The sequence below is a fragment of the Mchenga conophoros genome, linkage group LG16 (assembly GCF_057382185.1).
Source record: "Mchenga conophoros isolate Kocher_MC1m ecotype Shallow Benthic linkage group LG16, M_conophoros_male_GT1.1, whole genome shotgun sequence".
Classification (NCBI taxonomy): domain Eukaryota; kingdom Metazoa; phylum Chordata; class Actinopteri; order Cichliformes; family Cichlidae; genus Mchenga; species Mchenga conophoros.
Window position 1 is genome coordinate 27,235,736 of NC_140541.1, and position 13,917 is coordinate 27,249,652.

The 13,917-nt window shown below is 38.1% G+C and overlaps 2 protein-coding genes across 4 annotated transcripts in view; one reads left to right on the forward strand and one right to left on the reverse strand.

Annotated features, from left to right (window-relative positions):
• map2 (microtubule-associated protein 2) overlaps nucleotides 1–13,917 on the reverse strand; it is a 102,209-nt gene that overhangs the window by 48,225 nt on the left and 40,067 nt on the right. For all 3 annotated transcript variants that reach the window (XM_085248386.1, XM_085248385.1, XM_085248384.1), the window contains exon 3: nucleotides 10,477–10,616. The gene's annotated coding sequence lies outside the window, so the exon portion shown is untranslated. The remainder of the gene's footprint in view (nucleotides 1–10,476; nucleotides 10,617–13,917) is intronic.
• LOC146556963 (E3 SUMO-protein ligase ZBED1-like) lies at nucleotides 2,930–5,625 on the forward strand. The gene is made up of 3 exons (XM_085248390.1): nucleotides 2,930–4,270; nucleotides 4,447–4,699; nucleotides 4,877–5,625. Exons 1-3 carry the CDS (start codon nucleotides 3,153–3,155, stop codon nucleotides 5,291–5,293), a joined length of 1,788 nt encoding a protein of 595 aa, XP_085104516.1. The 5' UTR covers nucleotides 2,930–3,152; the 3' UTR covers nucleotides 5,294–5,625.

Consider the following 13,917-nt stretch of genomic DNA (forward strand, 5'->3'; position numbering starts at 1 on the left):
CTGTCTTGTGCCTCAGTTTGAGTTATTTCCCTGCTTGTGTTTACCTGTGCCTGCATCCACTTCCCCTAATTATCTTGTGTGCATTTATACTCCTGCCCTTCTTTTGGTCTTTGTCAGATTGTCTGTTTGTCACTGTGTGCGCTCAGCCTGCAGTTTATTTTATGGACTAATACAGGGGTACGGTGGTAACAGCAACTGGCTTTAGCCTCTTGGGATCATGCACATCTCTGCGATGCAATAGCTAGTAAGGTATTTAAGTTTGTACCAAAGAGGTGTGTTGCCACCAGCATAGCTACACTATTTTATGATTGGAAATCTTAACATTTGGTTACAAATTTATAACATTCAGTGGTGTTGATCAAGGGATAGTTGAGATGAACTGTTAGCACTGTGTGAATATCCTCTTGAAAACTGAGGAACTAAGAATCTTCCCATTGAACTTTTTTTTGTGATTTCCTACTTTTTTTTGAGCTAAAAGAGCACACCCAAACACATGAGATATCAATGGAAAGCCCAGGATGTCCTCTATTTGCAAATCAGGACTTAGTGGGGTAGCTTAAACAGGTCAAAAGATATAGACCAAAAACAAATGTCCATTACAGAGGACACACATGAGCAGGCTGGTTCTCAGGAGGACCACAAATAATGTTGAGAAGGAATACTATAGACAGAGCACAGAGGTGGTTATAATAAAGAGAACCAAAGAATATTCTGGAAAAGAAGAGAATATAGGATTGCTGTAAAGCCTTTGCAGCCTAAATGGATCAGTCAGGAGTCAATGGAGCTTTGCATGAGTCACCTCTGAAGGAAACACCAGTGTGAATGAAACCACGACAAAGAACACCTCACCACCAACTGCTTTACATAAATGCTCTCTCTGTCTCGGTCCAAAAGCCACAGTATATTTAGGACAGCACCTTTACTGTCACTCTCTCTTCTGTTGCTTGTTCACTCACTGTGTCCCCGTACAAGACTCCATTACAATATTAAAAGAGTCATAAAATTCAGAAATGAGACTGCTGTCCTCATGCCATGTCTACATACTGTCTGTTTGATGATGAAGGTCACATTCAGCTCAGTGGCAATTTTCCAGATACAACTGACTGGTGGCCAGGCGCATGGTGTCAGTGGTGGTTCACAAGAGAACAAGGGACATTTGCCCTGCCTTCTTTGGAGGTCTGTTGAGCTGTTGATGATGATGGTAGCAATAAGTGTGCTCTGCATACTTTTGCACAATGCATGCTGTATAAATAAAACAGCACCACCTTCTGGGTTAAACTCCAAATAAAACAAATGGGGAAATTATAAAATATTACCACACCTAATGTGAAACTCCATCTTTCTTCTTAATTTCAGTGTCTCACTAATTCTAGTTAACACCATTTGTATTCACTCAATATTATAAAACAAAACAAAATACTGGTTGGAGGTTTAGCAGGTATTAAGAAGATAAGATCAAACGGAATGCATAAAAAAATTACATTACAAAAAATACTAATTAATGCTATGCTCAGTTAAAATACCAACTCTGGTATGATTGTGATATGATAGAGTTAGACGCTGGGTGTCTTAGTAGACAGTAGGTCTGTTGCACTTGGCAAAAAGCCTGTGGCACTTTGCCAGTGGGCTGGTTGTTCCTGATAGGCACTCTCTCTGCCCTGGAGAAGAATGGAGTTAAATAGTGAACAGACAAGCAGAGCAGGGCAATGCTGCAAGTGGATAGTTAGGATGGTAGCTTGCAGCACTTTCATGTTACTATATAGTATTTTGTAGCCTGTTAGGCAAAAACAGTTTATGGTTTCAAGAGTCTATAAAATAACCCAAACACTACATCCATTAATTAATTTATAGTACATTTTTCCTATTTCTGTGTTATAAACGTTGCCTTAGTTCTTTGTTGTAATATTAATACTCAAACAAGCATTGGTCGACATTTTTTTAAACATTAGAAAAGATCTTTTTGTAGACAAACAAAAATGAACTTGGCTTTTCTGTCATTACACTGTAACATTTAAGACAATTTTCACAAGCATTCAGAGTGATCCTTATATAAAAGGTTGAAGGTGACAGCCACATTTGAAATCATGTTCTGATGTATTTGTAAACAGAAACCTCACACCATCATAAATGCAGATTTTTATTTTTTTCAGTACTGCATCGTTTGTTAGGATGCCTGGGTCGTTGACCCAGGGTTTTGAGTTTATCATATTATTCATCCTTTCTAGTCTTTGGTTTCTTTGTTAGAGTTCTATCTTATGGTTTATGTCTCTGTGTCTGCCCTGGTCCCACATCTCTGTTCCCTCTGTTGTAGTGCCTGCCTGCGAGTCTGTGTCTGTAAGTTCAGTCTGTGTTATGTTTCCTGTTTTACTTTGAAAGTCCTTGTCTCATGTAAATGCGTCTGGCTATGCTTCCTTTGTCTCGTTAGGCCTGATTTGCCCCAGCTGTGTTTCCCTCCTGTTAACCATTCCCTGATTGCTCCCTCTGTGTATTTAAGCCCTGTGTTTCAGTTTGTTCGTGTCGCGATCTACTGTTTACTATGCTGTGTGTTCTGTCTGTTTGCCTGAGTTTGTTTTTTGGAGTCTCAGTTTTGTTACCTTTTTTGAGTTCAGCATTAAAGCTGTTTTGAGTTCACGTCTGTCTCCGGAGTCTGCACTTTGGGTCCTTTTCCTGCCTGCACACAGCCGTTCCATAACATCGTTTTGCTTATCCTATAGAAAGTAATTTTTTACTTCAGATCACCTGCGAGATGTGTTGTCACCTAGGTGCCAGCTATAAACTAAGTGAGCATATATATCACAGCAGTGTTAATATTTTAAAGGAAAACACTAGCAACAAGGATATTCAGACAGAAATCAAAACAAAACCATCAAAGTGGTCGTTATGTAATCTGTAAACATGCACAATGTGTATATCTAGGGGTGTTCAAATTATCGCGTTAATTGCGATTAATTAATTACAATGCTATTTAGCGCGTTATGTTTTTTAATCTCGTTAATCTAATTTTTAATCTCTTGACGTCATTGATTTTGTATGAGAGTTGCTATGTTATAAAATCCGTTTTTATGTGCTGGGCTCCTTGTGCTTGACTTGTTGGGGGTGGAGTCACGTCGTGAGGTCAAGGTGAGAAGTGGTGATTAGCTTACAGTGTGGATATGGAGGCGCATCTGAGAGTTGTTGGCCCAATGAACGGGAAATTTGTATTTCATAAACGCCCCGACGGCACCATTGACAAAGGTAAAGTGGTCTGCCTAGAGTGTAAGAAGGAGTTTGCTTACCACCGAAGCAGCTCAAGTTTGGCCTATCACCTCAACGCAAAGCACCCAGCCGCGAGTGCAGCAACAGCTAGCAGTGAAGACGTTAGCAATATAGCAAGCCAGAGCAAAGCTTTTCGCCAAACAAAACTAGAGAATACCCCTCGTATGAGCAAGTCTGCGACCGACAGGCTGACTAATGTTATTGCCAAGTGGATAGCGATGAACTGTAGGCCGATAAATATAGTAGAGGACGAAGGATTGACAGAGGTGTTGCAAATTGCGTCCAATGACCCGTCATACAAGCCGCCGTGCAGGACTACAGTAACGACCAAAATCAGCAAAATGTACGACGGCGAAAAGAAAAACAAACTTGAGATTTTGGCGGAGGATTCTCCCAACTGTGTTGCTATAACCGGAGATCACTGGACCTCAGCTGGCAACCACAGCTATTTTGGGGTGACTGGACACTTTATTGATAGTGAGTGGAACCTCAACTCATTTGCACTGACCGTCATGAGAACAGAAACCAGGCACTTTGCTGATAAATGCGCCGAACAGTTCCTCAAGGTAGCAAATGACTGGGGTATTGAAAACAAGATATCCACCATTGGCACAGACAGCGCAGCAAACATGCTGGCTGCTATGAGAGCACTTCCATATGAGCACATCGCCTGCAATGCTCACATTCTCCAGAGGACCATCACGGTATGTCTCGATAGCAGTGGTTTTGTCGGTGTACTGGCAAAGTGCCGCAAGATTGTTGGTCATTTTAAACAAAGCCCTGCGAGTACCACAGAACTTAACCAACAACAAGTAGCACTCGGAAAGAAGAGCGATCAACTTATACAGGATGTACCCACCAGGTGGAACTCGACTCTCGCAATGGTCTCACGCCTCCTATGTAACCGAGAGGCTGTCCAGGCTACGTTGGACCAACAGAACCACAGGTTGGTCTTGCCAACCGAAGCTGAGTGGGCGAAACTGCAGAGGCTGGAGCTCCTGCTTGAACCATGCAAGTAAGTTCAAATAAACACCTTCCCATTTTAATTATATAAACTACTGTTACATGTGTAAAATCAAAATTAATGAACATAACAAGGAACTTTTAAGGACAATTAAATTGGAAATCAGTTACACTTTGATTTAAATGAATCCAGCTAGGTTTATTTAGCAAACCTCTCCACCTCTGCAGGTATGTGACAGAGCTGCTGGGTGGTGAGGCCTACGTCTCTTGCTCTGTAGTGCTGCCTGCTTTTCGCCATCTGTACCGTGTCATGGACATTACTGATGATGATCCTGCCTACGTGGTGAAGTTCAAGAATGCCTTCCAGAAGGATCTGGCAGCACGACGAGCTAATGGCAACGAGATATGGTTCGAGGTGGCCACAGCATTGGATCCACGGTTTAAGGATTTGAAATGTCTTCCAAGAGAAAAGAGGGAACAGGTAGGACAATAAGGTTAAGCTGGACTAATGAGTCCAATTCATTATCAAATCAAACTTTTATTTATTATATGGAACACAAAGTTCTTTACAAGATTAAATAAAATTAAAAAAAAGCACTTAGTTTTAATCACAATCATTCATTCATTCATTCATTCATTCATTCATTCATTCATTCAGGTGTGGACCATTCTGGAGAATATGCTCCAGGCAGCAGAGCCCAGAAGAGCAGATAGTCTCCAGCCCTCCACAGAGGATGATGGACCAGCTCAGAAGAAGAGGAGGAGCGAACTCCTTCTGGGGTCTGACTCTGACTCAGAAGATGGAATTGAGTCTGGAGAGCTGCAGCGCTACAGAGCAGAACCCAGCATCAGTATTGATGACTGTCCCCTGCAGTGGTGGTATGCTCACTCAGGAGTCTATGAAAAGCTGTCAGTCCTAGCACAAAAGTACCTGGCCTCCCCAGCTACCTCTGTACCCTGCGAGAGACTCTTTAGCCTTGCAGGCCACATAGTGCAAAAGAAAAGGGCAGCCTTGCTTCCAGAAAATGTTACCAGGCTGGTGTGTCTTAGCGACTGGCTGAGGAAGAAGAAATGAGACACATGTGGTCAGCATAGCTGCTGTGTCATTTGTAGCCTACTAGAATAGATTGCTTGATGTTCAGCACTTTTTTTTGTGATGGAAGAATACTTTGATGTGCTAACTTGCAGCACTGCAATGTCAGTTTTATTTTTCATTATCTGAAGCAGAGGAATTTCAGTGCTGTATTGCTCAGAAAAGAGCAACTCTGATGTGCTAACTTGCAGCACTTAATTTATTTGATTTTATTTGTATTTATTTTTCCACTTATTTTACAAAAGAATACAACAGTATGTAAATGGTTGCATCTGTTTAACGTTTGTTAAACAATAAATGACTTTATAAAGTCACTTTCTTTGTTATATCAGTCTTTTGGTCTGCCACAATAAGTTGAGGGCTTTCCTCAGCTATTTTTAGGTGAGATTAAAAAAGAGATTAATTAGATCAATTAATTAAAAATCATAATTAATTAATCTCTATTTTTTTTAATCTCTTGACAGCACTATGTATATCTGCAGTTTTTTATTCATATCTAGACTTTTTTTCACTGCACATCCATAATTGATATCTACTTCATAATGTCAAACTAAGGCGTATTACATCTCCTGTTTCAGCCTTCCACGCGCTGACATTGTTATTCAGCCTCAAAGCAATTTTGAGGGCGATATTTTACTCCTCTCTGCTCCCTTCACCTACGTCTAATGATTATTAAAAAGGAATGAATCAACAGTGACAAGCTGCTTTTTCCACAACACCACTGATGTGAGATGTTGAAATTAATCCAGTAAATATCTTGAGCTGTTTATGCACAGAGCTCTAGCTAAAGTATTACTGGAAAGCAGTGGGTTGTTTTACATTTTTTAAATCAGAAAGCTTGAAAGGGGGCAATTTTCCTCTGTGTGTCCTCAGAATAAACCATTCTTGGTACTTTTCCTCCCCTGACTCCCCCATCTAATTTAAAAACTGTTTTTCGGGAAAGAGGTTATTCAGAGGAGGGATAGTGGGTGCCATGTAAGTAAAGCAAATATTGGGGTTGCCTTCTTGAGTTATTAACTGCTGTTTCTGCTGACAATAAAAGCCAATCATTATAAAGTCAGAGGATTCAAAGCCTGGAGCCTGTTTTTATTTGCTTCCTACATGGAAAAAAATAATAATAAAGAAACGCATAATTCACATTCACAGAAACATGCACAGTTACACTGTAAAGGAGTACAGTTTAAACAGTGTCTGACTGACTTTCACTATGCTACAGTGTTGGAGATCTGGGCTCCAGTCTCCTGCTATAGGGCATATTAATAATAATTAACAGTCACTGTCACATTTTCTATGCATATTTGTCTTGTGAGGCACAATCAATACAAGACAGGCAGAGAAAAGAAAACTATAGCCTACTGCGCACATTATTATAACTGAGAGTCAAAACACAAATACACATTCTTGATTCAAAACTTGCTCCATACGGGCATCCTCACGGCCTCAAAAGAGTAAGCGTGCTGTGTGGGTAAAACATAAATATAATCCGTTCAGAGGAATAACATCATTTTTGAATTGTAATTCATACTTAAATGCATCTGTCACTTGTGACATTGCAAAAAGAGCTCAGTAAAGTGAAACTGCATGTTCTCCCAGAGGCTGAAAGGCTCTGCTCCTGTCCTTCTCCACTATCACCTGCCCACTATAAAAATAGTGCTTGGTGAGTTCAAAACTACTAATGGGATTACTGCTGAGTATTGTTATGTATTTATTATTTGGGAGTTTTTATAAACTAATATGAATTATCTTTGCTCAGCAAATTATGAGTAGTTTCAACACTAATTATAGGCTGTTCCTGTATAATAATGCTTGACTATGAAAACAGCAATTAGTTAAAGCAAAATCTAATGCACCAATCAGAAGCATGTTGAAGATAAACTTGGAAGCTGTGGAAATATTCTAGTTTATTTTCATTTGTTTCAAGACAATTATTCTCCAAGTGTGAATCACAATGTGAGTCCAGCTTAAATAGATGAAGTGAGAGTGATGAACTCTCTATGAACACATCAGCCATAAAGATTCATTCCAGACAATGTAATCGTCGAGCTAATTAAATAGTCCATTTGTCATTTCCATGGCTCTTATCTGCTTCTTCTTCTTTTGTCTGGTTTCTTATCATCCTTCCACTTAGAAATTTTCTTCCTACCTGTTATTTTTCTTCCTGTTCACCTTCCTCCACCTCCTACACTCAATGTTCCTCCTACTCATTCTCCTCCACCTTTCATCAGGCTTCATCTTTCTCCTCACTGTGCTCTCTCTACCACCTCATTTCCCTCCTACAATCTGAGCACTTTTACATGCTGCCATCTCGCTGTGTGTGTGTGTGTGTGTGTGCGCGCGCGTGCGTGCGTGTCCGTGCATGTGTGAGTCACACAGATGCTGCATTGCAGGGCTCTCCTCTGAGGGCCATCTAGCTGCAGAAGCCTGAGAGCAAGAGAGGCTAGGGATTCAAGCTCTTGTGTCCCTAAGTATGTGCGCTCTTTTATGTTGCATGTTCAAGGTCGAATGCGAGTAGACGTGTTAAGCGCGCAGTTATTAGAGAACGAGATCATACACATAGTTGTTCAACAAATAGTCTGATATGAGGGGAAATCAATATAATATAAAACTAGCATTTTTTTACAGCAAGTCAGTTGAAAGGGACACTACCCCTAATAAATAAATAAATAAATAAATAAATAAATAAATATATATATATATATATATATATATATATATATATATATATATATATATATATATATATATATATATATATATATATATATATAACAAAACTTATCACAATAGCAATTCATTGGTAGGGGGTTATGTGCCAGATTACTTCTTGGCTACGACCAGTAAATCCTTGGAAACTGCTCCCACTCATAACTCCATAAAACAGGAGTTTTGATACTTGACAGATGAGATATAACTTTTTTGTTGAAAGATTGCCCGCTGGATTGTGAACCCCATATTTTGATGCTTCTGGTTTAGCTGTCATGTCATTTGCAGTCTTGATTCTGGGATTCAGGAATATAAAACGCTAGGTTATTAGCTAATAATAGCAAGCTGCATCGATAAATTTTATTGACCCGATAATTAGAATTCAATTTGATTCAATTTTATTTACATAGTGCCAAATCACAACAACAGTCCCCTCAAGGGGCTTTATATTGTAAGACGCTAGAATAATACAGAGGATACCCCAACAATCAGATGACCCACTGTGAGGAAGCACTTGGCAACAGAGGGAAGGAAAAACTCCCTTTAACAGGAAGAAACCTGTTAAAGGGCTCAGGGAGGGTCAGCCATCTGCAGCAACATCCACCAAAGAGCACCAATACCACAAATACAGCTGAAATAGGTGCACTAGGTGAATCCTAGTGGACAGTACAGGATGCAGTTACATATGTTGGCACACTTGTCAATATAAAGTATCTACACTTAAAATCAAGTCCTCAAAAAAAAATCTAAAACTGTTTTTGTATCATATTACAAACATTTGAATTTCATGAATGAAGCTAGGCAATTTAACCTTAAAGTCTGTCGAGACTGGCTAACTTTTGAAGCCAGCGTCAAGTAGCTCTTCAAAGGAATACGGTAACTGCAGGTCACCACTTGAGCAAACGTAGCTGTTTCCGGGTTTTTCAGTCTTCAGACAAACTGGCAACTGGTGAATCCTCTCATCTAACTCTCAGCTTTCCAAGAGTGTATAACTGTACCTTTAGAAGTATTTTATATGGCAGAGTACACTTGGCAGTCACACAGCTGGCTATACTTTAGCATGGGTAACACAGTTTTATTCAGTTTCCTAAGTAAAAGCTTCTAATTATGCATAAAAATGCATCAAGGTAGTACTTTCAGATTTGGGGAATAATTGTTGTAAAAGTTGTAGAAAACTCACAGAAGAAACCAAAATGTTAAAATTCATCAGCACTGTGGGTTTTTTTCTTCTTAATAATGCCTTTTTTCTAAAACCTAAAAAGAGACCTATCTTATATCAGCTTTATCAGGTTTTTAAGACCTTATTACAGCACCTGACGTTTTGTAGGCTTTTGTAGGTGCAGACTAAATGCTGCAGCAAAGACTTTACATCTGAGGATTTTTGTGATTTGTGATTTTTGGCGCACGAGCAAAAAAAACATGTTGAACAGCATGAAATAATACTTCTCTATATAAACAACAACAATGTTGTCATTACTACTGGATACAAATGCTTAAATGCGCAATATATAAAAAGTGAATATGTATACATATGCAGTGTCCCTTTCCACTAGAAATACTCCAAAATAGTGCCTATCATACGTGCACATAAGCATTTTGTTTTTGTTGTTTACACAATATATGTGAATCATATTGTGGCATAAACCAGCCGAAACCAAAATAAAGCAGCAGGTCCATTTACATGAGTTCTTGAGGCTTACTGTCACTTTTAAACAATATTTTTTTTGTCCAGTGAGTCTATTTTATCCTGTTTCTATGGAGTCTTCTATAAAACGACATCATGATTATGTGAGAAATAATGGGACACACCATCAGCTGACCTCGATACATACAAACATGCTCTATACAGACAGACACTTTTACCAATCATCCATAGCCAACCTCACTACCTGGAACACGGAAAACAAAGAAAAGCCATGAAAGCGTGACTGCTTTTCAGTGGGTCTTGGTGCTGATTGTCTCACTAAAGCAGCTCTTCTCTTCCCACTCAGTACCCACTTCCCACTCATAGCTCCTAGCAGCCTGCACTCACATGTACATCCACCCACACAGCCATTTCATCTGTGGAGGTAACAGGCATTCTTTCTCTCCAGCTCTCTCTTGTTGTAAATGTTTCTTTTTCCTCTTTTTGACAGTTATTCATCTTGTATGTTTGAATAGATGAATTTGATTCTGAACAGGCTTAGCACGATAGTAGATGAGGTTTGGCTGGTTTTGGCTTAATTCGTTTAGATTTGGTGAGTTGTTTCAAAGTAACAATTTACTTTTTAATCATTATCATACCGACAGCAATGATTTTGACAGTTCCAGAACAGAACCAGGAGCCTGGGCCTTACTGCACGCATATCTTTCTCTGCATACTATTTTTTTCTAATCATTTGGGCCCAATTTAAAAATCAGCAAAAAAAACCAGCTACCAAGTCTGGCATTATGTTTGTTTACACATACGGCGGAGTCATTACCTGATTAGGTGGGATGGAACTTTGGAATAGGAGTCAGGCTGGATCCAGAGAAACTATCTTCTCTCCCACTATCAAAAGACTGACGTAGAGATTGTCAGAAGAATAGAGAAAGCCAAGTGCGACAGGCCCTTTTGTTGCACCTGTAAGTTAAGAAAAACAAGATCAGTACTTATTTGAATTACATAAGCCTCTATTTGTCTGCAGTTGTGAATGTTTTCTTTGTTCTTAGAATTATTTGACTGTCCCAAAAAATAAAAAATGTTTGTGTGTGACATGATATGACATGATGTATTGAAATTAATCACTAAGTTGCCACAGTAATAGTCAAAACTAGGACAATAGCACATCCAAGCATAGAAACACAGATATTTCTACTATTTTCCCACGCCTGTGTTTAACTCATGCAATGTAACTGAGCAGTAACAGCAACTCCAGCTTCCAAAATGTCCACATAATTCAAACGAGATCTTGCAAAAGCAGCTTACAGACAAACTTGACACAAAAGAGGTTTTTATTTTAGAGCTGCTGCATTAGACACATTCTATTCATATAAATGATGCATAACAAACAGAGTAAATGGCTTAATCACTGAACATTCATTGCAGAAATAATTTGCATATAAACTACTACAGTTTGTTTGTGTACTAAACCCAGATGGATACGTAGTGATGTGGTGAAATTATTAATCATCACAGTGGGCAAGAACAAAAATGCTTCTAAAGTACATTCACTTTTTTATACTTTTTCCATGTAATTATAAAATCAGTAAAATTACCCTTTTTAATCTACACAGCCCACAATCTCAAAGTGAGCTTTTTCTTTTTCCAAATTTTTCCTTAAAAATGAAAAGCATATCTGGATGCAAACTTGTATGTTTATAGGATATTGCTCTGCAATGTACAGTAGGACAAAAAGTATTTAGTCAGCCACCAACTGTGCAAGCTCTCCCACTTAAAAAGATGAGAGAGCCCTGCAATTTTCATCATATGTATACCTCAACTGTGTGAGACAAAATTAGGGGGGAAAAAATCCACAAATTCACATTCACTGATTTTTTTAAAGAACTTTGCAAATTATGGTGGAAAATAAGTATTTGGTGACCTACAAACAAGCAAGATTTCTCGCTCTCACAGACCTGTAACTAGACCTGTAACTAACTTCTGTAAGAGGCTCCTCTGTCCTCCACTTGTTACCTGTATTAATGGCACCTGTTTGAACTTGTTATCAGTATAAAAGACACCTGTCCACAACCTCAAAAACAGTCACACTCCAAACCTATTACTTTATATTCTAGCTAAATATGTAGCTATATTTTACAGGGCATCTCTGGGCAAAGACTAAAACATTCTGTATGTGGAACTCCTAGATAAAAAGGAATAAGCTGGTCCTATTTTCGACAGCAGACACAGGGAGATTTGTCAGAAGGAAGGCAGATCATCAATGAAAACTGCAGACTGTACTCGCCTGGAGCTCAGTTGACTTTTCAGCTCTTAGCAATTACAGCAAACTAAAGTATACAGCCAACAAAATGCATGAGTTTGTTTGTTTGTTTGTTTGTTTGTTTGTTTTGGGGGGGGGGGGGGGGCAAGAATATGCACTGATTTAGTAAGTAGCAAGTATGTAGTAAATTGAATATGTAGTTTTAAATCTGATTTTTTATTATGTTTCAGATAACAAATCTAACAAAAACTAACCAAATCTGTCATTATGGGTTATATAGGCTGCATTTGTGAGAATGTTTTCAATTTCAAAATGAACTTTAGAATGCAATACTGTGTGTAAAATCTGTAATCAGTGTGTAAAAAAGTTTTTTTTTTTTTCAATTTCTTAAGGAAGCTACACAAATCTACAACACTTCTACCCACAGCTTTGCTCTAATGATATATCTACAAATGGGCATAACTACAGCTCCCTGCAATTTTTTTTTTCCTTTTTATCACAACTATCACTAGTTCTGATTACAGCATTACTGCAAACAAAAAAGCAAATACAGCTAATCAAATGCCTGTTATGTACAAAGCTATTCAGCATTTCTTTTTATTGTATATTACTATACGTTAAAGTACTGTATACTCTCAATGATTGATATAGGTAGATCACAAGAGACTTAAATCATTTGAATGCAAAACAGATGGAAACCTAAATCATAAGCATCATATATGACAATGATCAAGCAAGTGCTTTTAAGCAAATATAAATCAGTGATATTAACACCTTAATCAATTTATAGAACTGTAGATACATCTCTATTGGTAGCATGTTGTCTTTAATAGTGTCCAAAATAGATTTTTTTAATATCTTTTTTCCCCCAGTATATAATTAAATTAACCCCCTGCAATTTAAATAGCACCATCAGCTTGCATAACTGTCTTAGCCTCTATGCACACTCAAACTGTGCTGATAATTACTTTGGTAAATAATGCAAAGCAATCAGCTAATGCATGAACATGTTGAGGGTAGAACCAATATTGTAATGGCAGAAAGACATCTCATCTGACAAAAAAAAAACCCAAAACAAAACATTGCAGTGATCAGTGCTTTCATTAACTCCATTGTGACAAATAGGCTTTTTTTTTTCCTTTTTCTAAACTGCAATTCAGTTTGGTTGTGACAATATAGCCACAAGGTGAAGGTGTTATTGACATTTGTGGCTTTTTTTTAAATATTTGTTTACAATATGGAAAAAAAATATATACAGCCTGGTACTGAAGCCAATATTAAATATATAGGCATAGTAAACAGTATGGTAGTACTGTATGTCTGTAATATGTAAAACATGGGGAATGGCAGGTAGGGTCACAATTTATTAAAAAGGCTTGGAAGTTGGTAAAATTACTAAACAAAACTTAGATTTGATTCAAAAGCCTACAAGCAGTGCTGCAGACCTCCTGCATCATTTTCATATTTCGCTATTTACTTTATTTTTTCAGTTTGACTGAATTTGCTGTAACATTTTTCATACTCAGACACATTAAATAAATTCTGTATATTTGCCAATTGCACTTATCAGAAATTTGATGACTAAAGATAGCACACAACATAGACACAAAAAACCCACAAACAAATTAACTGTACAAAAAAAAGGATGGGATACACTGAAAAAGAGGGTCAACTAAGGGTCTTCTATTGAATACCTGTTTCATGTACCTCCCAGTAAAATCTCACAAAGTTAATGAAGTAGTAGTAAGTAGTGTATTAGTGCATTTTTTTAATTTACTAGTTCATACATTTTCTACATAATGCATGTAGTATCTCTACTCTGCTTATTCAGTTGTTGTACATTGTGGACAACAGAAAAGGCGAGTGCCCGAACTGAAATCAGTGACGGCCTTCGGCTAAGAGAGTCAAAGCCTCAAAGATACGAAAACAACACTTACAAAAAGCAGGAAACACATTTTTTATTCGTGCCTCAGCTTAGCAGCTAAGGGTCACATGTGAGTC

Coding starts and splice junctions, on each gene's coding strand:
- LOC146556963 (XM_085248390.1), top strand. CDS start 3,153: ATGGAGGCGCATCTGAGAGTTGTTGGCCCAATGAACGGGAAATTTGTA. Junction 4,271..4,446: donor CTCCTGCTTGAACCATGCAA/GTAAGTTCAAAT, acceptor CCACCTCTGCAG/GTATGTGACAGAGCTGCTGG. Junction 4,700..4,876: donor CAAGAGAAAAGAGGGAACAG/GTAGGACAATAA, acceptor TCATTCATTCAG/GTGTGGACCATTCTGGAGAA.